General features: G+C 44.4%; 1 protein-coding gene across 4 annotated transcripts in view; it reads left to right on the forward strand.

Moving 5' to 3' along the window:
* The window catches only part of LOC124615874 (cytosolic purine 5'-nucleotidase), a 470,708-nt gene that overhangs the window by 430,534 nt on the left and 13,948 nt on the right, over window positions 1–26,226 (forward strand). For 3 of the 4 annotated variants that reach the window (XM_047144059.1, XM_047144044.1, XM_047144067.1), the window contains exons 11-12: window positions 15,693–15,812; window positions 15,953–15,967. In XM_047144059.1, coding sequence (XP_047000015.1) covers window positions 15,693–15,812; window positions 15,953–15,967 — 135 coding nt within the window. The remainder of the gene's footprint in view (window positions 1–15,692; window positions 15,813–15,952; window positions 15,968–26,226) is intronic. The other variant, XM_047144051.1, reaches the window with a different exon arrangement.

Below are 26,226 nucleotides of genomic sequence, written 5' to 3' on the forward strand. Positions count from 1 at the left end.
GTGGGAACATTGTTAGCGAAAATCTCAAAAAGTACTTGACCAATTTACTTTGAATTTTTACATGATGCTGTAATAAATATTCATACTGACATAGGATACATATTTTTTAAACAAGAATTTGCAAGTTTTCTGTTAAAACTAACTTGAAGAAAGAAAATGTTGTCAGTTTCGCTAATATTTTCACAGTCAGTCTTAACTATGATAGCAGGGCATTTAAACCATTATACAAATGGTTTTTCGCAAATATAATCTTTCTCCTTATACAGGATGATTCAGCTGCCCCTACCAAAGAGTTTTATGCAGCCCACAATGACTTCAAATACCATGCACAAGATTTTCATATTCTCTCCCTCGCTATGTGCAAAATCTTATTCCCACAGGAAAAATGAACAGGGCCTTTTTGTAGGAAATTTAATGTAGATAACTATTGTACTGGGATTTGTTTTCACTACAGGCCACAGTTTTTTGAGTCATTCAAGAAAAAATACGAAGGTGACTTTCAAATGCGGTTTTCTTGAATGACTCAAGAATCATGGACTCCAGTGAAAACGTATCCCAGTATAAAATTTAGCTACATTAAATTTTCCACAAAAAGGTCCTGTTCATGTTTTCCTTAGGGCTAATAGTTTGTGCTCAGCAAGCAAGAGAATATAGAAATCTTGTGCATGGTTTCTGAGGGCATTGCAGGCTGCATAAAACCCATCAACAGGCAGCTGAATCATCCTGTATATAATTTTAAACATGAATTGTATATACAACAATGTGCTATTTTGTTTCCTTCCTTATAGATGGATTTAACAGAAAGTAGGAAAGTAGTTGTATGGCTTATTGACTTATGATTAGAACCTTACTAAAGAATCTGAATCATTCGAAATGTTGTAATCTTACCCATTCACACATTAAAACTGTGCAAAATACTGTCATTGAAGCGACTACCTACATAGATCCAGCAGATGGAGAGGTCTCTCTCATCATGCGTGCCAATGATACCAACCATTTTCCCATTCCTTTTAAGCTAATTCAACTCCTGATCAAGGTTTCATTTGCATTAAGAATAAACAAGGCTCGAGATCAGAGAGAGGGTGGAAGAGGAGATGGACGGAGAGGGGAGGGGGTGGACATAGAGAGGGGAAAGAAGAGATGGGCAGAGAGAAATGGAAGAGTAAATGGAGAAAGATAGGGGGGGGGGGGGGGAGGTTATAGACAGAGAGAGGGGTGGAGGAGGATATGGACAGAGAGAGGGGGAGCAGAAGGAGATTAGGATGTATATTCAATTGCCGGACGTATTTGGCAATTGTGAAGTATATATAGGGTGTATCAAAAAGGATGGTGCTAACTTACACGGTTGAAAGTAAACGATAATAGAAGCACAAATGTCCCAGTGAACATGTGTCCGCAAATGAGCCGCTTGTGAAATAATCAAGACCGTTTGGTTCCACGCCACCACTGACGGCATTGTTTGTAACATCATCCAGTTTCCCCCTTGCGCACTTAAGGCCATCCTATGTTCACTGTTTACACAACGGAACATTGCCAAGAGGTGGAGTTAGAATCACACCGTACCCGCAGAACGTACAGGATGAATACAGTACACAGTCTCAAAGGGCATCAGTCGTGTCTGAGGAGTGACGTGTGCTGTGTTGTAGTTACAATGGAACCGTACAGTAACGGATATGCAATTCATGTATGGCAGGGCTAATGGCAATGCATGGGAGGCTGCACGCTTGTACCAAGAAACATATCCTGACTGAAGACACCCCAAAAGTCATACATTTACAAGGGTCCATCAGTGCCTGAGAGAACACAGGGGTTCTGCACATGGCAGAGCAGGAGGTACGCCTGCTTGCATTTCACCTGAGGTTGAGGATATGGTGTTGGAAGCAGTACAGCATCTCCAGGAATCTCGGCAAGAAGAATTGCCACGCAAGTGCCTGTATTAAGCCACAGTAGTGTATGGAGAATTTTACATCGCAATTTACTGTACTCTTACTACCTCCAACGAGTTCAGTGTCTCAATTATGCGGACTTTGTTCCTAGAGTGATGTTTTGTCTGTGGCTGCAACAGCAGGCTGTAGTCGACCCTCATTTCGCTTGTAACATTTTATTTACAGACAAAGCAGGATTCACACACCTTGGGTTGTTTAACTATCATAATACACGTTTGTAGTGTGAAATAAACCCACATTCTGTTCATCAGTCACCACATCAGCAATGTTTCTCACTGAATGTGTGGTTAGGGTGCTAGGCGATCAACTTATTGGGCCACACATTCTTCCCCCCAGGGGCTCAGCATTCATTTGCTGAGTACGGGCGTGGCGACCCCGGGGTCCTGAGCTGGGGACTGGTCAGCGCCGCCAGTCTCCTGTCACCGTAACCCCCGGACATTCTTCAGCGACCACCGCATGGTGCGGTGGTGGAATGTTGTGTGCTGCGGGGAATGGTAATCTTGGCTTGACCGCCTGGATTGCGAGGAAGGTAAACCTCTATAAAAACCCCTCAATCTTACGGTGTGCTGCGCGCCTATAAGATGCATGGCTGTTGGGGTGGAACAGTCGCAAGTGGGCAACCTCTGGGGCACCTGCCGCGCCCCAGTTGTATAAGGCTTACCTAGGCACGCGGGGCTCTGTCTAGGTGGACTTCTAGTTCCCTAGCTGCTCGTGGGACCGAGATGGAATCCTCGAACTTTTATTCTTCTCCTGCCAGCGGAAAGGGTGGACCGCTGGTGGGTTCTAACACCCAATCCAACAAGAGGGCTCGTGTAGCCAGTCCTCCTGATTCAGGTAGTAGTAACAGAATGCATGCTGCTTCGCAGAATGTGTTTTTCATAATTAAAAGAAAAGATGGGAGTTTTGAAAAAGTTTCGCCATTTTATATACAGAAGGGCTTAGAAGGTATTGCTGGCACATTAAAATCTGTAAAGCGCTTGCGAAATGGCACCAAACATCTAGCTTCCAGCAAGTCCAGAACCTTCAGAAGGCACAATTTCTTGGGGAGTTTGCGATAGAGACTGAATTTCACACCTTGAACTACAGCAAGGGTGTTGTGACTTGCAGAGATCTCGTTGACATTCCTCAAGACGAACTGAAGGCTGAATGGTCCCGGGAAGGAATTGTCGACGTGCAACACATTATGAAACGGGTGGATGGTGCTCTCATAAAGACTGACTCATTTATCCTTACATTTAACAGCACCAAATTGCCAGAGCATGTGAAGGCAGGTTTCCTATGTCTCAGTGTACGGCCTTATTACCCCAACCCCATGCGGTGTTTTAAATGCCAACACTTTGGACACACTACTCTCGGCTGTAGAGGGGAAGCCACTTGTGGGAATTGTGGTAAAGCCGCCCATGAGGGAGTTGATTGCTCCTCTCCTCCCAAGTGTGTCAACTGCTCTGGGGATCACCCTGTGTGGAGTAGGGAATGCAGAGTTTTCCTTGAGGAACGGAAGATCCAGGAACTAAAAACTACAAAACGCATCCCGTATGGTGAGGCGAAGAAAATCTACAAGTCCATGCAGCCGCCCACGTTCGCTGCTTCCTTTTCTTCTGTTCTCAAACAACCAGTCTTGAAAACCGATGCCGCTACACAAACGGAGGTTGCTACTGTCAGCACTAGCACCTGCGCTTGTCAATGTATGTGTGCTGCTGCCGTTCCTGTGAAGCCTGCTGCTCCCCCCCGGCCTTCTGACCAGGCCGTGGTAGCTGACATCATGGAACTTCCTGCCCCTTCCCGGGTCCAGTCTTGTGCACTGCCCAGCACTGCTACACCCCCTACTGCTTCTGAGGTTTTGGCTCCAATGCCACCTCAGGCCAGAACATCGAAGCCAAAGACAAAGGTGAAGACTCGCCCACTAAAGGAGACTGCAGTTATACAGTTTCCTGATGTGGATGTCATTCTCTCTGACGTCTCTCTCGACTCCTCTTCTGAGGCGATGGAGGTTGATGTCAGACTGGGGCAATCATCTCGCCCCAAAACTGAGCCTCCACCTATTGTGGGCTCTCCTCCCCAACAGAAAGTGAGAATGAAGGTACTCCCACCCTGAAAGATGGCTCCCATTATACAGTGGAACATGAATGGATTCCGGGCACATGTGGAGGAACTGAACCTCCTAGCACGGCAACGCCCCCTGTGCTTGTGTTTACAGGAAACGCATTTAAAACCATCTGATGCTCCTGTACTAAGGGGCTATATGTCATATCGCAAAGATGACCTGACTGGAGAAAGGGCCAAAGCCGGAGTCGCTGTGCTTGTCAATAATGACCACCACTCCTCTGCCCTCCCCCTGGATACCGACCTGCAAGCAGTTGCAGTTGAAATTCTTTCACCTCGGAGGCTTACCGTTTGCTCCCTTTATTTACCCCCTCTGGATGCAATGACCTTAGACGCTCTCACAGATCTTATCGACCAACTCCCCCGCCCATTTCTTCTCCTGGGAGACTTCAATGCCCATCATGTCCTGTGGGGCTCCACTTCTCTTTGCGCTCGAGGTCGAATTTTGGAGAGCCTCCTAACATCTCAAGTGTTGTGCATCCTCAACACAGGTACTCCGACTCATTTCTCTACTGCTACAGGGTCATTCTCAGCCATTGACCTATCTTTCTGCTCTCCAACCCTCACCGACTCTGTTCACTGGGAGGTCATTGACGACCTTCATTCCCGCGATCACTTCCCTATCCGCATTCATCTCCTGGATGGTGTATTGCTGGAGCCGCGGCCACCATCGTGGTTGATTGGCAGGGCTAACTGGCCACTGTTCACTCGGTTGGCTGTATTTGACCGCCACAATAACTTACAGGAATGGGTGGATCACATCACGCTTGTGGACCATCATGCTGCTGACCTGTCCATACCACAGTCTTCTGGCCCTCCTAAGCGGCGCCTTGTGCCTTGATGGACGGAAGAGTGCCGTTCAGCCATCCGGGACAGGCGTGCGGCTCTTCGCCGATTTAAATGCCGCCCATCAGCGGTCAGTCTTACCGCCTTTCGAATTGCGAGAGCCAGGGCACGCCGTGTCATTAAAGAGAGCAAGAAAAGGTCATGGCAGGAGTTCCTGGACTCCATCAACCGTTCCACTTGTTCCACAAGAGTATGGGAAGCCATCCGGAGGATTTCCGGTAAACGTAGCCGTTTACCAATAGCTGCTGTCCTGAACCAGGGATGCGTCCAAACGACACCCAGAGCCATTGCTCAGACATTGGCAGAGTATTTTGCACAAAGTACTGCCACTGCAAATCAGGATCCGGCGTTACGACGCTACCGTGCGACTGTCGAAAGAGCGATCTTGGACTTTCGGTCGAACAGTCCTGAGGCCTACAATTCCCCTTTCTCCATGTGGGAACTTGAATCGGCACTTACTGAGACTTCTGACACTGCACCAGGTTACGACCGCATCCGGTACTCCATGCTTCGACATCTGCCAGCGGCGTCAAAGGAAATCCTCCTTGAATGTTTTAATCTCATATGGCAGACAGGAGTGTTCCCCACCTCGTGGAGGGAGGCAATTCTCATCCCTCTCCTCAAACCAGGAAAGGACCGCACATGTCGCGGTAGTTATCGTAGTATCGCCTTGACAAGCTGTGTCGGAAAGACCCTGGAACGGATGGTTAACCGGCGTCTGGTCTGGCTGTTAGAGACCAGACAGCTCCTTAGCCGCTTTCAGTGTGGATTCCGAAAATTTCGGTCCACGGTCGACAACCTGACCCTCCTAGAGGCAGCTATTCAGCAGGATTTTCTCCGTCAGCATCACTGTATCGGTATCTTCTTTGATATCAGTAAGGCATATGATACTACTTGGAGACACTGTATTCTTGCACAAATGCATCAATGGGGCTTTCGTGGCCGCCTCCCCATTTTCATTCGGTCTTTCCTGTCTCAGCGGTTTTTTCGGACCCGCGTTGGTAACACACTGTATGATCGCTTTGAGCAAGAGAACGGTGTCCCACAGGGCAGTGTTTTAAGCGTTACCCTCTTTGCCATAGCCATCAACAGTATAATGTCTACAGTGAGAAGTCCAGTACAGTGCTCCTTATTTGTGGACGACTTTGCTGTTTTCTGTTCCTCCTCCAGTGTCGCAACCGTGAGCCGTCAGTTGCAGCTAACAGTGCGGCGGTTAGAGGAGTGGGCTGCAAAGACGGGTTTTCGGTTTTCTGCTGAAAAGTGTGTTTGTGTTCATTTTAATCGTTCTCGTCATCTTTTTACTTTGCCTGCCTTGCATATGGGGGATACTGTCCTACGTTTTAGAGACACAGTGCGGTTTCTGGGCCTAATTTTTGACTCCAGGTTGTCATGGCTGCCACACCTACGTGACTTGAAAGCCAGAACGCTGAAGGCACTGAACATCCTCAAGTGCCTCGGCCACAGGTCTTGGGGCGCGGACAGGGCGTGTCTCCTACAGTTTTATGGAGCTTTTGTGCGTTCACGGCTGGACTATGGGTGCACAGTATATGGGTCAGCGAGGCCATCTTATTTGCGGATCCTTGACGCTGTTCACCATACTGGGATCCGACTGCCACATGTGCTTATCGGGCCAGTCCCGTACCCAGCCTCTGTGCTGAGTCTGGCGAACCGCCACTTACCATCCGGTGGCAGCTCCTGCTGGTGCGCCAGGCTTGTAAGTTTCTTGCAGCTCCCAGATCACCTGCTCACCATCTTGTTGCCCATCCACCTCTGGACCGCCTTTTTTTCCCGCCGTCCCGGGGCTATGTTGCCGTTTGGGATCCGTGTGCAACGTGTACTAGAGTCCCTCAGTGTGGAGTCTGTACAACCCCAAATCCAAGGTTTAACCGCCTGCCACCCTGGTTACTGAAGAAGCCTGGAGTGATTTTAGATTTATTGCGGTACAAGAGAGATTGCACTCCTGCCACCGTTTTTAATGCAGCATTTTCTGCCATTTCATCTGAGCACCACGACTATGTAGCTGTTTTTACGGATGGGTCGAAACAAGGGGATTCTGTTGGTTGCTCAGTTGTTTTTCCATATCGTGTCCTCAAGGTCCGACTGCCTCAGACTTTTACTGTCTTTGATGCGGAATTGTTTGCGATCTTGCGGGCACTGGAGCACATGAGACATTCTTCCTCTCCTAAATTTCTTGTCTGTTCCGATTCACTCAGTGCCCTTCACTCATTGCAACGTTTGTATGCGGCAGACAAAATTGCCCAGACCATCCAGGATGCCCTCCTCCGACTACAGTGACTGGGGAAAGTTGTAGCTTTCTGTTGGGTTCCGGGGCATGTTGGCATTGCTGGGAATGAAAGGGCAGATCTCGCAGCCAAGGAGGCGTGTCTCGCCCCACAAGTATCTCAGTGTGCTATCCCCTTGCGCGCACTCACCTCGCTGTTGAGCTCACGGGTCATGCGTCGGTGGGAGGATGAGTGGCTGGAAGTGACTGACAATAAGCTCCGTATAGTCAAGCCCACAACGCATGTGTGGTGTACTTCCTTTCTGCCCCATCGACGGGACAAGGTTCTCCTCACTCGGCTTCGAATAGGCCACAGCCCTATGACACATGGCTTCCTTCTCCGGCGAGAGGACCCTCCAATGTGTGGTGCTTGCGGCGTCCAGGTCACTGTGCGCCACATTTTATTGGATTGCGTTTTATTTTCTGACCAGCGGGTCGCGGCTGACTTGCCAGCGGACCTGCCATCTCTTTTAGGCAACACTCGGACGAATGTGGCTAAAGTTTTAAAGTTCTGTGCCCTATCAAATGTTTTTACAAAGATTTTAGGGAGAGGATTTTAATTTGCTCACTTTGTGACAAGCTCGCCCATATTTTATGTAAGTGGCCAGCCAATAACAATTTCCTGTGACATTCTTGTTGCTATGTTTCCCTTTCCTTAGGTTTTACTTTCTTAGGTAGCATTTTCCTTCTTTTCCTGCTTTGTTTGAGTGTGTGCTTTAGTTTTCTTAGGTCTGTCCACATTCGTTCCTTTTAATGTGTGTCAGGGGCTGATGACCTCGATGTTGAGCGCCCATAAGCCCCAACACACCACCGCCACCACACATTCTTCAACCACAACTTAAATGGACAGAGGTACCTTAGCTTTCTGCGGTGTCATCTTCCAGGATTGCTTGAGGATGTTCCCCTTTAGCAACGTCAGAGTATGTGGTATGTTCTTGATGGAGCTCTGGCACATTTTGCTGATGGTGTGTGACTGCGTTTAACGCTCAGATACAGCCAAAGATGGATAGGTCGAGGCAGACCTGTACCTTGGCCTCCAAGATCACCTGATCTAAGTCCATTGGTTTTTTGTGTTGGGGTCACCTCAAAAGCAAAGTGTGCAGCACAACCATTAACACAGTTGAAGAACTGGAGCAGAGAGTTGTACATGCTTGTCAAGAATTCCAGAATGATCCAGGGGTTTTCTAAAGGATTCGAAATTCATTGCAGAGACGAGTACAGTATTGCATCCATATGCAAAGAAAACACTTCGAACACCTCCTTTAACAGGTACCCCATACTTGAAATGTGAACTAATTGTGATGTAAAACCCAATACTAAAGTCTAAATTTCAAATTAATGTGTACTAACTAGGATGATTTTTACAGTGATGTCAGTGGCAGCTTGGAACCATACAGTCATGATTATCTCGCAAGCAGCTCATTTTCGAACCCGTGTTTACTGAGACATTGGTGCTTTTTTGTATAGAGGGAGAGGAGAGAAGGAGAGATAGAGGGGAGGGGGGGGGGGATTTAACTTTCTAAAGCTTTCGGAGCCAGTGGCTTTCCTTCTCATCCCGTCCAATAAGTCTCCCCTGACCTGGAGTTTTAGAAACTTTTATAAACTGTACCCCTTTCCCTAAACCTCTCGAGTCCTTTTCCTTCATCCCTCTTCCTTCCCCTTCAACTCTTCCACCAGAAGAAGGAGCCACTGGCTCCGAAAGCTTGAGAAATTTAAATCCTTCTGTGTGTGTTTTACCCTGCCACCATCTGGTGAGTAGATTTTTTCTCTGTCCATGTACATTGTATTATCAATAATTGATTATTTTCAATGTGTAGATCTTGTAAAACCAACTGTGGGAAATAACATGCAGTGAAAAGGTGCAATTTTGGTTTCTTCCTCACAGTTGGCTTTAGCATAAAAACTGTATATTAGGAAAGTGGTATTTATGGCTTAACGACTTGTGATTATACTATTGCTACACAATCTGAATTGTCCGAAACACTGTAATTGTACTCGTTCGCAGATTAAAACTACGTGAAGTAATGTCATTGCACCTACTGTCCTCACAGGTCCAGTAACTAGAGAGATATCTCTCTCTCTCTCTCTTAGTCCGCATACCAATTATCCCTACCAATTTACCTATTCAGTTTAAGCAAATCAGTGTTTAGTTTGCAGTAATGACAAAGAAGGTTCAATTTTGGACGTTTAAATACATTGGGATTGATCAGAGTGTTTTTAACATGGTCATCAAATGTTGTCCTTTCATGAACTGACAGTTCACAAATGGGTTCATACTCTCGTCACACGATATCTAAAGAATGAGAAATTTTGTGTATAGTGAAGTTTTGCAATTGTATTTTCTCTTGCCCTGGTGAGACCTTTCTCCATAGAAAGGTAGATGTTCATCAGGCAGATAACATTGGAGTTTTCCCAAGTCCTTGATTGTAATACACTTAATTGGCACCTTTCTTGATTGATAAGCTAGTTTTTCTGGCACAGTCAAGAGATCACATTTTAGGCCCAGGTGACAAGTGTGACTAATCTGTCCATTGATTGTTGTAGAAACTGTCAAAGAAACCTTTCTTGTGTTTCAAAACCAGAATGTGGAAAAAAGTGCTGGTAGAGAAATGTCACCTTTGTTTGTCTTTGAATTTCATCAGAAATCCTGGTTCTCCTGTTGTACGGATTTCTCTAAAGAGAAATTTACCTGGTTTCTCATGTCACCTCTGTGATGTCATGCACAGTAAACAATCTGTCCTATTTTCTAAGTTTCCTTAATAACTTTAGATAGATGTATAAGAACTTATTTTTGGATCCAGTTTTCTGTTTACTTGATAGTTTTCCTGCACATTTAGTGAATCTGTGAAACAGGCTGCCTTCTTTGTGGTACATTGCATTGTGGAGCTTTTGGGAAACAGCATGTATTGTCATCTGAAATAAAATTGTAACTTTTTATAAGATTTTGAACCTTTCTGCCAGAAATGTTGAATGTTATCATTCCTAAACTTGGAGTATTCGTTCCAGGAGAGCTTTACTAGTTTTCATAGTTGAAATTGATTAGGGTTGCAAGGATTTAAATAAACATTGATGAAAGAAGTACTAGGGTCATCCACAAAGTAGGTTCTGTTTTTGTTTCTATCCGCGGCAGTGCTGCGATCGCAATTCCAAGCATGCGCAGCAGTTACTCTGACTCAAGGAGAAGACATGGACGCCATTTTCAGATCACTGCCGCCAACATGTGCTTTGTTTGTAGTGCTTCTTTATAATGTTAGCTGTAATTGAAAATGCCGCTGCGTGTGAAATTGGATCTGTGATTCGTTTTCTAAATGCAAAGAAAGTTAAACCAAAGGAAAATCATAGGCAAATCTGCGAGGTTCATGGACAAAATGCTATGAGTCACTCAATGATTAGAAGATGGGTCAGACTGTTCAATGAAGGACGTGATCGAGTGCACGGTGGGGAATGAAGTGGATGCCCATCCGTGGCTACTGATGAACTGGTTCACACAATTGAAGAGAAGATTAAGCACAACCGTAAGTTTACACTTGGTGCCCTTGCTATGGAAATTCCACAAATCTCACGATCACTAATTCATGAAATTGTTACTGAAAAACTGAAATTTTGAAAACTTTGCTCATGTTGGATACCCAAAATTCTTACTAACACACGAAAAACAATGGATGGGCAGTGCACTTCAGTTTTTGACGCGCTACAATGAAGAAAGCAATGGTTTTCTTTCTTGGATGGCCACAGAGGATGAAACTTGGGTATTGTACGACACCCCTGGAACAAAACAGCAATCAGTGGAATGGAGACACACTTCATCCCCAACAAAGGTTAAGCCTAAGTAAATCTTAACACCTCAGAAGTCATGTGCACCATTTTTTGGGACAGAAAAGGCATTTTGCTGATTGATTTCTTACCATGAGGTCAAACAATGAGTGCACATGGTTACTGTGAGACCATTAAGAAATTGTGCTGCACAATACAGAACAAGCACCGAGGCTTACTGTCAAAAGGTGTTTTTTTCCACGATAATACCGGACCTCATATGACGAATGTGACCAAACAACTCTTACAAGAATTTCATTGGGACGCATTTGATCATCCTCCGTACAGCCCAGACCTCACTCCTAGCGAATTTAATCGCTTCTTACGCCTAAAATCTTTCCTTGGTGGTCAACACTTCAATGAGGATGATGAGCTGAAAGAACATGTTACCACATGATTGAATACACAAGTGGCAACCTTCTATGAAGAACGCATACAAAAACTTGTGCCATGCTGTGACAATTGGCTACAAAATTTTGGAAGCTATGTAAAAAAATAGTTTAACAGTTGTAGATTTTTTTACAATAAATATTTTTTCTGTATCTGTACATGTTTGTTTTATCTAACCAAACAGAACTTACTTTGTAGATGACGCTCATATTTAGTCCCAATGAGATCGTGAGGTGATTTACAAACATGTAGGAATCTCAGTCCCATATTTGTAACATTAGATTAGAGAAAAGAGCTCAAATGCTAACGTTGCTTCCACAAATCGTATGTGGGATGTTCCTGAAGGTTGCTGAATAAGTATAATTGTTTAAACATACTTTCATTAATAACCCATAGTTCATGGACTGATTGTTAGCATTGCTGCCTCTAGACCACAGGACCTGGGTTCGCTTCCCAGCTGGGTCAGAGATTTTCTTCACTGGGGAGTGTGTGTTTGTGTTCTCTAATCATTTCATCTCATCATCACCACAGAGGTGCACAATTCACAGAAGTGACATAAGATAGAAAGACTTCCACCAACCCCAGGCAGGGTCTTCCAGCCAATAATGCCATAAGTTATTTCAATTTTTTTTATCACAACCTCTTTAAGGCCAAAGACTTCCTTCCTTTTCTGTTAATTGATATCCTTGTCATGTATTTATTCAAGGGTGTCTAAGTTACAGGGCATTGGAAACTAATACATCTCTCTCCCACAAATGCTAGTCCATAACACGCTAGGTATCACTCCTTTTATATCAGGAATTGTTTTCTTAGGTTCCTGAAATTAACTTTCTTGGATATGTACAAGGATTTCAAGGGTGTTTAATTGTAATTATGAGCCCGGGACATAACTGCATGCATTAGTACGATATTGCAGTGCCTGTGTTTTTCCAAAGTATGCATGTCTGAAAGAACACTGCAGTGTACATCGGAACAACACAGGCCCTTAAAATTTCTCCCCTGTACAGGGCGATACATAATGGATGCAAGAGTACAGGTTGTAAACACACAGCTGACAACATACGGAAGTTTCGGTCTGGCCGTGAATCATTCTCAGATAGTCTAATTATAAGGTGACTACTCATGATAAGTGGGAAATCTGGGTTCGGACCAGCACAAATTTTCATTGTCATCATTCCATTACGCAGCTAATGATTGTCCACATTTGCAGCTTTGAATATGTTTCATGCACACTTTAGGTGTCAGATGAAAATTGAAGATATTTCAGTATGTGGAATGGTGGCACACACTGTGAAAGTTTGCATGAGCTACTGCTATGAGTTTTTTCACCAGTAACAATATAACATCTTGACTGAAATTATTATATTATATTATAAAAGTAATGTTAATGATCATTTGATTATATTCCTCACGTGAAACATTGTGTACTCTTGCCACAAAGGAATTATCTGAATGGAATGGAAATCAGTAGATGTGATGTACATGTACAGACAAACAAATGACTACCGTTTTCAGAAAAATTGTATGATTTGTTCAAGAGAGAGAACTTCACAAACTGAGGAAGTCATAGCGTACCAAATTTTGACCAATTTGCCATTAGACTGTCAAAATCTAACACTCAAAATGTTCTCAACTGGGGAGAGATCTGGTAGCCTTGCTGGCTAAGGTAGGCTTTGGCAAGCATGAAGACAAGCAGTAGAAATTCTCACCGTGTGCAGGTGGGCATTATCTTGCTGAAATGTAAGCCCCGAATGACTTGCCATGAAGGGCAACAAAATGAGGCATAGAATATTGTAGACATACTGCTGTGCTGTAAGGGTGCTGTGGATGACAACCAAATGGGTCCTGCTATGAAAACAAATAGCACTCCAAACCATCACTCCTTACTGTTGGGCTGTATGGAGTGAGAAGTCAGGTTGGTATCCCACTACTGTCTGTGGTGCCCCAGACATGTCTTCAGCCTGGAATCTCATTTATTGATTTATTGGAGTAGAATTACTTTCAGTGATGACTCCCACTTTGAACTGAGCCCCGATGATCAGCAAAGATGTGCCTGGAGATGCCCTTAATGCACTAGTTACGGTAAGGACATAATAAGTGGGCAGTCAGCCCTCCAGCACTGATAGTTAAAAGTCCTACCAATTGGAACACTTTGTATCAACTGTCCTGTGTTTCAGACTGCTGCCACCCACAGCGACTCCAGAGTTGTAACACTGTAGTTACCTGATGAAGTGTTGTGCTGTTTGTGTGAGCGGATAATAAACTGTTTAAATACAGTAATTACGCTTATGTTTAAATGCGTTATGCGGTGTGAGACACAACCCAAAAAGTTTTGAATGTCACTTTTCTTCTAGTCGTTGTATTATATTACAACAACCTTGATTTAATTTCATATTCCTTGCTACAAATATGTATTGTGTTTCAAGAAGACCATCTCTGTAATATGCATTCACAAATCCATGTTACTTCCATTTCATATCTGTACCACAGAAACTGATCACTAGGAGAAACAAATGCTCATGAGTTGTCAGTACTGTAAGAAAAAAAATAAAACAATTTTCCTCTCACAAACTCTAAACCTGCAGTCACTGCACTACTTACCCCTCTGCCACTGCGGTGAGTGGCCAACTTGTCTCTTTCCTGTATTTAGCTGACTTCGAATTTTTTAAAAGTATAAACTGCAGTTTGTCTCTTATTAGTGCTGTCCAGTGTATCACCTGTGTATGCAGGAAGGCAACAATTTTATCATGTTTTAGGACCTAAAATTGTGCCACGCAGCTCAATACCACACACAAATTTAACATCTTCTCTGGTGTCGCACGGTGTAAAACAGCAGAGACCGAACATATATTTTTGCAATATATCAGTGGTAGGTAGTGAAAAACCGTAACTCCATTTTGTAAAATTTTACAGTTGAAGCAAAGACTGTTCCTTAAAAAAATAATAAAGTGGTTTATAAAGTTGCTCCATGTGTAACTGCATAGTAGAAGTTGAGTTATTGACAGATTAGAGAAATCCATGCATTTTCAAATCTCTCTTTGATTATGGAGCTACTGGTTACTGGAATTAAGAGTTTTCACAGACAGATGGAGTCACTAGGTTTTCAACACCTACCATCGATATGTGACATATGTGTACACATTCTAAGCAAGGAGTAAAAAGCTAGCATTAATATAAAATAGTCTGAGAACCGTTGGCCACACGAATACTTGACTCAGGCCACAATACTTGACTCAGGCCACTTTGATCTATGGGTCACATTCTGAAGACCTCTGATTTAGAACCCAAACAACAGATGGCAGTAAGAATTACTGTGTATAATATGCTTGATTAGCTTCAAAATAATTTCATTGTCACCCTTATCTTTTATGAACAAAAGAAAAACATTAAACAGGTTAGTAATTATTATGCATCTATTTCTTTCATTCTGAATTGAAGAGCACCATTTTGCTGTCCGCCACATCCATTTACACCATGGTTCTATTTATTTTCAGTTTTCATAACTTTACCCTTTCATTACATGCAAAAGAAATCCTTTGAACACACAACAATGAAAGTTATTACATTTTCCGTTTCATATAAATAATCTCCAGTACCCATAACTGTAGTTAGTTGTTTTTTGCTCATTTGGAAGTGTATCTGGGTGATACCATACTAGCATGCATCACTCAGTATCCAAATGTTGCCTCTGTTTATCTGTGAAGCTGCTTGAGCCCTTGTGTAGGCCTCTTGTAGCTGCAATATGCAGTGTTGTTCAATAATGCAATATTCTTGAGATTGCATGTATTAGTGAAACAAAAAGTGTAGACTATTATAGATTTATAGTTGTTACCAGTATCTATTGAAATAAATTTTATTGGAATAATATTGCATATTGATTGTGTTGGATATATACAATTTAATATAAAATTGTTCGTAATAGGGAACATCTTATCATGGACAGGGTTGATATAGTTTTATTCATTATCCAATCTTAAATATCTATCATAGCAAGATTTATGTAGAATATAGTTTGGAATTTCCATATGGTTAAGAATAAATTAAAAAAAAAAGAAATAAAGGGGAACAATCTTCTCCATGTAAGCATGTTTACTTGGGTATGCATTATATGAGTTTCTGGAAGTCCAGCAGCATTATTTTGTTCCTGTTGGTTTATAGTGTGTTTATGTCTGTGTGTAAATGTGTGAAAACTCACACACACACACACACACACACACACACACACACAGAGAGAGAGAGAGAGAGAGAGAGAGAGAGAGAGAGAGAGAGAGAAGTATTCTTGTTAAATAATAAATCTCACATTTCTCTATCAGATGCCCCATGAATCAACAGTTGCACACGAACAAAGATTCGTAATGGAGAGTCCCATGATTTCTCGTTCTCGAACTTTCTCTGTAATTGAGGATGAAGAAAACTCAGAGAAGCATCAGAAGGTGAGTTCATTCTGTGTAACTACAACTATTCTCATTTCTCTAAGTAAAAGTATGACATCCTGTTTCTATATTTGATTGGCATTTGAATATTTTATTGGCTGTACACTGATATATTTCTTTGGTATCTTTCCTGTCATCAGAGATGGAGTACAAAGGTATTAATTTCTTTCATTCTATTGAAATAATCAGTTTTATCACTTGTGTGCTAATTGCTCTTAGGTCATTTAGTAATAGTGCCTCAAGTAAATATGAACATAGGACTGTCTGTGCTTTCACACACTAAATACAAATGTAAAGCATATTTCTGTGGAGATAAGTCTGCCAATACTTTGTCATATTCTGTTTTGAATACAAGGCATGAAAAAGTTGTGCATGGCATTCTATATTTGTACATGTAAGGATTGTACAGAAACTGAAACAAGCTTATTTACTCAAAAAGTTAAACAAGTGTTTTAAAGAAATAAGTCTTAGTTGCTATTCAGTGATTAGTGACATGTCAGTTATACGGCCCACCTCATTTTAAATCTCAAGAAATACATGTATTTATTTGTATAATGTCTCCAACACCATTACATAATAGTGAAAATAAAATGTAGCAAGCATGCACACACATCACAACAAATCTGAAAAAAGGTGATGGGCTTAATATTACTATATTTATTCCTCAAAACAATGGTATGAGATAGGAGAAGTGACAGGGGGCAGGGGGGAGGGGGGGGGGGGGGAGAGAGAGAGAGAGAGAGAGAGAGAGAGAGAGAGAGAGAGAGAGAGAGAGAGACCAAACATATCTTGAGGGAGCTGCTGGATTCTCCGTGTGGGTGGTTGGTGGGTGGGTGGGTGTGTGTGGGAGGGTGGCTGGGTGCAAGCCGCGAGTGGGTGCGTGCATATGTGTGCGTGCGCGCGCGCGCGCGCGCATGTACTAATCAAGAAAGTTAGTTCTAAAACTGAACTATTTTCTTTATGTCCCCATCTATTGCTCCCACATTTTCCCGTAATGGTACATAGTTGTCTTTCATGATTACATTTGTTTACATTCCATGTATAATTTTTCTTTATTGTGTTAATATTTTTTCTCTGCTTGATTTGAGCAAAACATTCCACATGGGAAAAATATATATAAAAAACAAAGATACTTTAACTTTTAACTTACCAAACGAGAAAGCGCTGGTATGTTGATAGACACAACAAAATAAAAGACACACAAACACACACACAAATATTCAAGCTTTCGCAACCCATGGTTGCTTCATCAGGAAAGAGGGAAGGAGAGGGAAAGACGATAGGATGTGGGTTTTAAGGGAAAGGGTAAGGAGTCATTCCAATCTCGGGAGCAGAAAGACTTACCTTAGGGGGAAAAAAGGACAGGTATACGCTCGCGCACACACACACACATCCATCTGCACATACACAGACGTGGGCAGACATATGTAAATGCAAAGAGGTTGGGCAGAGATGTCAGTCGAGGCGGAAGTACAGAGGCAAAGATGTTGTTGAATGACAGGTGAGGTACGAGGGGCGGAAACTTACCACTGGTGGGTAACGGGAAGAGAGAATATATTGAAGGGCAAGCTCCCATCTCCAGAGTTCTGATAGATTGGTGTCAGTGGGAAGTATCCAGATAACCTGGACAGTGTAACACTGTGCCAAGATGTGCTGGCCGTGCACCAAGTCATGTTTAGCCACAGGGTGATCCTCATTACCAACAAATACTGTCTGCCTGTGTCCGTTCATGCGAATGGACAGTTTGTTGCTGGTCATTCACACATAGAAGACTTCACAGTGTAGGCATGTCAGTTGGTAAATCACGTGGGTGCTTTCACATGTGGCTCTGCCTTTGATAGTGTACACCTTCCGGGTTAGGGGACTGGAGTAGGTGGTGGTAGGAGGGTGCATGGGACAGGTTTTACACCGGGGGCAGTTACAAGGGTAGGAGCCAGAGGGTAGGGAAGGTGGTTTTGGGATTTCATAGGGATGAACCAGGAGGTTACAAAGGTTAGGTGGACGGCGGGTGACAGAGTACTTTCCGGGACTGTATCAGACTCTGAATGTGGCTCTCCAGCAGGGATACGACTTCCTCAAATCATGCCCTGAAATGAGATCCATCCTTCATGAAATCCTCCCCACTCCACCAAGAGTGTCTTTCTGCTGTCCACCTAACATTTTTATTCCTAAAATTCACAAACCCAATCATCCCGGCAGCCCCATTGTAGCTGGTTACCAAGCCCCCATAGAACGTGTCTCTGCCTATGTAGATCAACACCTTCAACCCATTACATGCAGTCTCCCATCCTTCATCAAAGACACCAACCACTTTTTCGAATGCCTGGAATCCTTACCCAACCTGTTACCCCTGGAAACCATCCTTGTAACCATTGATGCCACTTCCTTATACACACACATCCCGCACGTCCAAGGCCTCGCTGCGATGGAGCAGTTCCTTTCACGCCGATCACCTGCTACCCTACCTAAAACCTCTTTCCTCATTACCTTAGCCAGCTTCATCCTATCCCACAACTTCTTCACATTTGAAGGCCAGACATACCAACAATTAAAGAGAACAGCCATGGCTACCAGGATGGCCCCCTCGTACACCAACCTATTTATGGGTTGCTTAGTGGAAGCCTTCTTGGTTACCCAAGCCTGCCAACCTATAGTTTGGTACAGATTTATTGATGACATCTTCATGATCTGGACTCACAGTGAAGAAAAACTCCAGAATTTCCTCTCCAACCTCAACTCCATTGGTTCCATCAGATTCACCTGGTCCTACTCCAAATCCAATGCCACTTTCCTCGACGTTGACCTCCATCTGTCCAATGGCCAGCTTCACACATCCGTCCACGTCATACCCACCAACAAGCAACAGTACCTCCATTTTGACAGTTGCCACCCATTCCATATCAAACAGTCGCTTCCCTACAGCTTAGGTCTTCATGGCAAACGAATCTGCTCCAGTCCTGTATCCCTGAACCATTACACCAATATCCTGAAAACAGCTTTCGCATCCCGCAACTACCCTCCCGACCTGGTACAAAAGCAAATAGTTAGAGCCAGTTCCTCATCCCCTCAAAACCCGAACCTCCCACAGAAAAACCCCAAAAGTACCCCACTTGTGACAGGATACTTTCTGGGACTGGATCAGACTCTGAATGTGGCTCTCCAGCAGGGATACGACTTCCTCAAATCCGGGCCTGAAATGAGATCCATCCTTCATGAAATCCTCCCCACTCCACCAAGAGTGTTTTTCCGCTGACCACCTAACCTTCGTAACCTCTTGGTTCATCCCTATGAAATCCCCAAACCACCTTCCCTACCCTCTGGCTCCTACCCTTGTAACTGCCCCCGGTGTAAAACCTGTCCCATGCACCCTCCCACCACCACCCACTCCAGTCCTGTAACCCGGAAGGTATACACGATCAAAGGCAGAGCCACGTGTGAAAGCACCCACGTGACTGACCAACTGACATGTCTACACGGTGAAGCCTTCTATGTGGGAGTGACCAGCAACAAACTGTCCATTCGCATGAACGGACACAGGCAGACAGTGTTTGTTGGTAATGAGGATCACCCTGTGGCTAAACATGCCTTGGTGCACGGCCAGCACATCTTGGCGCAGTGTTACACCATCCGGGTTTTCCGGATACTTCCCACTGACACCAACCTATCAGAACTCCGGAACTTTCCATTCAGTATATTCTCTCTTCTCGTTACCCACCAGGCTTCACCTCCGCTAATTTCTAGTTGCCGCCGCTCGTACCTCACCTGTCATTCAACAACATCTTTGCCTCTGTACTTCCGCCTCGACTGACATCTCTGTCCAACATCTTTGCATTTACACATGTCTACCTGTGTCTGTATATGTGTGGATGGATATGTGTGTGTGTGCACGAGTGTATACCTGTCCTTTTTTCCCCCTAAGGTAAGTCTTTCCGCTCCCGGGATTGGAATGACTCCTTATTCTCTCCCTTAAACCCACATCCTTTCGTCTTTCCCTCTCCTTCCCTCTTTCATAAAGAAGCAACCTTGGGTTGCGAAAGCTTGAAATTTGAAATTTGTGTGTGTGTGTTTGTGTGTTTATTGTCTCTATCAACATACCAACGCTTTCGTTTGGTAAGTTACAGCATCTTTGTTTTTAGATATATTTTTTTCCCACGTGGAATGTTGTCTCCCCCCCCCCCCCCCCTCTCTCTCTCTCTCTCTCTCTCTCTCTCTCTCTCTATATATATATATATATATATATATATATATATATATATATATATATATATATATATATAATGGAAGGAAACATTCCACGTGGGAAAAATTATATATAAAAACAAAGATGAGGTGACTTACCGAACAAAAGCGCTGGCAGGTCGATAGACACACAAACAAACACAAACATACACACAAAATTCAAGCTTTCGCAACAAACTGTTGCCTCATCAGGAAAGAGGGAAGGAGAGGGGAAGACGAAAGGAAGTGGGTTTTAAGGGAGAGGGTAAGGAGTCATTCCAATCCCGGGAGCGGAAAGACTTACCTTAGGGGGAAAAAAGGACAGGTATACACTCGCACACACGCACATATCCATCCACACATACAGACACAAGCAGACATATTTAAAGACAAAGAGTTTGGGCAGAGATGTCAGTCGAGGCAGAAGTGTAGAGGCAAAGAAGTTGTTGAAAGACAGGTGAGGTATGAGTGGCGGCAACTTGAAATTAGCGGAGATTGAGGCCTGGTGGATGACGAGAAGAGAGGATATACTGAAGGGAAAGTTCCCATCTCCGGAGTTCGGATAGGTTGGTGTTGGTGGGAAGTATCCAGATAACCCGGACGGTGTAACACTGTGCCAAGATGTGCTGGCTGTGCACCAAGGCATGTTTAGCCACAGGGTGATCCTCATTACCAACAAACACTGTCTGCCTGTGTCCATTCATGCGAATGGACAGTTTGTTGCTGGTCATTCCCACATAGAATGCATCACAGTGTAGGCAGGTCAGTTGGTAAATCACGTGGGTGCTTTCACATGTGGCTCTGCCTCTGATCGTGTACACCTTCCGGGTTACAGGACTGGAGTAGGTGGTGGTGGGAGGGTGCATGGGACAGGTTTTGCATCGGGGGCGGTTACAAGGATAGGAGCCAGAGGGTAGGGAAGGTGGTTTGGGGATTTCATAGGGATGAACTAACAGGTTACGAAGGTTAGGTGGACGGCGGAAAGACACTCTTGGCGGAGTGGGGAGGATTTCATGAAGGATGGATCTCATTTCAGGGCAGGATTTGAGGAAATCGTATCCCTGCTGGAGAGCCACATTCAGAGTCTGGTCCAGTCCCGGAAAGTATCCTGTCACAAGTTGGGCACTTTTGTGGTTCTTCTGTGGGGGATTCTGGGTTTGAGGGGACGAGGAAGTGGCTCTGGTTATTTGCTTCTGTACCAGGTCGGGAGGGTAGTTGCGGGATGCGAAAGCTGTTTTCAGGTTGTTGGTGTAATGATTCAGGGATTCCGGACTGGAGCAGATTCGTTTGCCACGAAGACCTAGGCTGTAGGGAAGGGACCGTTTGATGTGGAATGGGTGGCAGCTGTCATAATGGAGGTACTGTTGCTTGTTGGTGGGTTTGATGTGGACGGACGTGTGAAGTTGGCCATTGGACAGGTGGAGGTCAACGTCAAGGAAAGTGGCATGGGATTTGGAGTAGGACCAGGTGAAACTGATGGAACCAAAGGAGTTGAGGTTGGAGAGGAAATTCTGGAGTTCTTCTTCACTGTGAGTCCAGATCATGAAGATGTCATCAATAAATCTGTAACAAACTTTGGGTTGGCAGACTTGGGTAACCAAGAAGGCTTCCTCTAAGCGACCCATGAATAGGTTTGCGTACGAGGGGGCCATCCTGGTGCCCATGGCTGTTCCCTTTAATTGTTGGTATGTCTGGCCCTCAAAAGTGAAGAAGTTGTGGGTCAGGATGAAGCTGGCTAAAGTGATGAGGAAAGAGGTTTTAGGTAGGGTGGCAGGTGATCGGCGTGAAAGGAAATGCTCCATCGCAGCGAGGCCCTGGACGTGCGGAATATTTGTGTATAAGGACGTGGCATCAATGGTTACAAGGATGGTTTCCGGGGGTAACAGATTGGGTAACGATTCCAGGCGTTCAAGGAAGTGGTTGGTGTCCTTGATGAAGGATGGGAGACTGCATGTAATGGGTTGAAGGTGTTGATCTACGTAGGCAGAGATACGTTCAGTGGGGGCTTGGTAACCAGCTACAATGGGGCGGCCGGGATGATTGGGTTTGTGGATTTTAGGAAGAAGGTAGAAGGTAGGGGTGCGGGGTGTCGGTGGGGTCAGGAGGTTGATGGAGTCAGGTGAAAGGTTTTGCAGGGGGTCTAAGGTTCTGAGGATTCCTTGAAGCTCCGCCTGGACATCGGGAATGGGGTTACCTAGGCAAACTTTGTATGTGGTGTTGTCTGAAAGCTGACGCAGTCCCTCAGCCACATACTCCCGACGATCAAGTACCACGGTCGTGGAACCCTTGTCCGCCGGAAGAATGACGATGGATCGGTCAGCCTTCAGATCACGGATAGCCTGGGCTTCAGCAGTGGTGAGGCTATCCGTGATCTGAAGGCTGACCGATCCATCGTCATTCTTCCGGCGGACAAGGGTTCCACGACCGTGGTACTTGATCGTCGGGAGTATGTGGCTGAGGGACTGCGTCAGCTTTCAGACAACACCACATACAAAGTTTGCCTAGGTAACCCCATTCCCGATGTCCAGGCGGAGCTTCAAGGAATCCTCAGAACCTTAGGCCCCCTGCAAAACCTTTCACCTGACTCCATCAACCTCCTGACCCCACCGACACCCCGCACCCCTACCTTCTACCTTCTTCCTAAAATCCACAAACCCAATCATCCCGGCCACCCCATTGTAGCTGGTTACCAAGCCCCCACTGAACGTATCTCTGCCTACGTAGATCAACACCTTCAACCCATTACATGCAGTCTCCCATCCTTCATCAAGGACACCAACCACTTCCTTGAACGCCTGGAATCCTTACCCAATCTGTTACCCCCGGAAACCATCCTTGTAACCATTGATGCCACGTCCTTATACACAAATATTCCGCACGTCCAGGGCCTCGCTGCGATGGAGCATTTCCTTTCACGCCGATCACCTGCCACCCTACCTAAAACCTCTTTCCTCATCACCTTAGCCAGCTTCATCCTGACCCACAACTTCTTCACTTTTGAGGGCCAGACATACCAACAATTAAAGGGAACAGCCATGGGCACCAGGATGGCCCCCTCGTACGCAAACCTATTCATGGGTCGCTTAGAGGAAGCCTTCTTGGTTACCCAAGTCTGCCAACCCAAAGTTTGGTACAGATTTGTTGATGACATCTTCATGATCTGGACTCACAGTGAAGAAGAAGTCCAGAATTTCCTCTCCAACCTCAACTCCTTTGGTTCCATCAGTTTCACCTGGTCCTACTCCAAATCCCATGCCACTTTCCTTGACGTTGACCTCCACCTGTCCAATGGCCAACTTCACACGTCCGTCCACATCAAACCCACCAACAAGCAACAGTACCTCCATTATGACAGCTGCCACCCATTTCACATCAAACGGTCCCTTCCCTACAGCCTAGGTCTTCGTGGCAAACGAATCTGTTCCAGTCCGGAATCCCTGAATCATTACACCAACAACCTGAAAACAGCTTTCGCATCCCGCAACTACCCTCCCGACCTGGTACAGAAGCAAATAACCAGAGCCACTTCCTCGTCCCCTCAAACCCAGAATCCCCCACAGAAGAACCACAAAAGTGCCCCACTTGTGACAGGATACTTTCCGGGACTGGACAAGACTCTGAATGTGGCTCTCCAGGAGGGATACGACTTCCTCAAATCCTGCCCTGAAATGAGATCCATCCTTCATGAAATCCTCCCCACTCCGCCAAGAGCGTCTTTCCGCCGTCCACCTAACCTTCGTAACCTGTTAGTTCATCCCTATGAAATCCCCAAACCACCTTCCCTACCCTCTGGCTCCTATCCTTGTAACCGCCCCCGATGCAAAACCTGTCCCATGCACCCTCTCACCACCACCTACTCCAGTCCTGTAACCCGGAAGGTGTACACGATCAGAGGCAGAGCCACGTGTGAAAGCACCCACGTGATTTACCAACTGACCTGCCTACACTGTGATGTATTCTATGTGGGAATGACCAGCAACAAACTGTCCATTCGCATGAATGGACACAGGCAGACAGTGTTTGTTGGTAATGAGGATCACCCTGTGGCTAAACATGCCTTGGTGCACAGCCAGCACATCTTGGCACAGTGTTACACCGTCCGGGTTATCTGGATACTTCCCACCAACACCAACCTATCCGAACTCCGGAGATGGGAACTTTCCCTTCAGTATATCCTCTCTTCTCGTCATCCGCCAGGCCTCAATCTCCGCTAATTTCAAGTTGCCGCCACTCATACCTCACCTGTCTTTCAACAACTTCTTTGCCTCTACACTTCTGCCTCGACTGACATCTCTGCCCAAACACTTTGTCTTTAAATATGTCTGCTTGTGTCTGTATGTGTGGATGGATATGTGCGTGTGTGCGAGTGTATACCTGTCCTTTTTTCCCCCTAAGGTAAGTCTTTCCGCTCCCGGGATTGGAATGACTCCTTACCCTCTCCCTTAAAACCCACTTCCTTTCGTCTTCCCCTCTCCTTCCCTCTTTCCTGATGAGGCAACAGTTTGTTGCGAAAGCTTGAATTTTGTGTGTATGTTTGTATTTGTTTGTGTGTCTATCGACCTGCCAGCGCTTTTGTTCGGTAAGTCACCTCATCTTTGTTTTTTTATATATATATATATATATATATATATATATATATATATATATATATATATATATATTTTTTTTTGACCTGTCACTGTGACACATACACCACACACCATCAGGTACCACACAGTATGCAGAATCCCATTAATAGGCACCTGACAAATGAGTTAGCTCTTCTACTTTACCTCTGACTGCATATTCATTGACACAGAACAATATTATAAATGCATCTATCTCTCTCATTCCATTTCTAGGAGTATTTTGCTGAAATCAAAGATGTTTGTTCCTGTGTAAGCCAGATACAAAAAGAAAGAGAAATGCACAATTATAGGACTTTCCCTAGCTCTTACTTTGCATAAGAACCATTGTAATGTTTTTAAGAAAAAAAGGATTGATAATAAAATCAGCTTTTTCTCCTCATGTCTGGCAAAACTGAATAATGTATACTTCTTGTGAAGTCTTTAATCACACATCAACCATGGGCAGTATGTAGTTTGGCAGAGATTTGGGATCAGTTGTCATGGATTCTTGGACAGCATTTTAATAGGAAACAGTATATCCAGCACATTTTTTCCCTTCCATCTGAAATCATTGGAAAAATTATGAAATGGAATCTCATGAGAAATCCATATTTGCTTTCCTTAAACTTGCAAATTTATTTAGACAAGATGTCTGACACAAAAAGTGACAGTTGATCCTAAACAACAAAAAGTGTGAAGTCCTCCACGTGAGTAATAAAAAATCTGTTAAGTATTTGTTACATGATATGTCACACAAATTTAAATCTTGTTGAGTCAACTAAATACTAAGGATTACTGTTATGAACAACTTAAATAGGGACCATCAGATAGAAAGTGGTGTGGAGAAGGCAAACCAAAGACTGCATTTTATTAGAAAAATCTACTAAAGAGACTGCCTGCACTATGCTCGTCCATTCTTTTCTGGAGTACTGCTGAGTGGTATTGCATTCTTACCAAATAGGATTGATGGAGAACATCAGCAACTTCATAGAAGAGGAGCTCATTTTGTATTTTCACAAAACAGGGGGGAGAGTGTCTGCGGGTCTTATATGTGAGTTGTGGTTGCAGCCTTTTCTGTTGCAGTGTGATCTTTTCACAAAATTTCAATCACCAATTTTCTTCTTTTCCTCCTGCAGTATTTTGTTGACTACTTACAGACCAGTGTAATAAAATAACAGAAATAAAAGCTTGTGCATGGAAAGATTTAGGAGTTTATTTTCCCCATATGTTTTTTGAGAATGGAATGGTTGAGCAATAGTCTGAATGCTGTTCTATGAACCCTCTGCCTAACACTTGGATGTGAACTGTAGAGTGGTCCTGGAGATGCATATACATTCCTGATGCATAAAATGAAATACTCAGAAGCCATAGTAGGATGTCTATGTAACTTCACACATGTACACACCATCAGTTGGTATGTAAATGATTATAGAGCTGCAGTTCTCTGTGACAGGTGGAACAGCCACCAGATTGCTTTAGTTTTGTTACTACCAGGCCTGATAGGATATATATAAGAGGGTATGGACATCATCAGATGTTGAACAATCACTGTGAAGAACATGGAGATGCCACATATCTGCGAGATCACA

This window comes from Schistocerca americana, chromosome 1 (assembly GCF_021461395.2).
Source record: "Schistocerca americana isolate TAMUIC-IGC-003095 chromosome 1, iqSchAmer2.1, whole genome shotgun sequence".
Classification (NCBI taxonomy): Eukaryota; Metazoa; Arthropoda; class Insecta; order Orthoptera; family Acrididae; genus Schistocerca; species Schistocerca americana.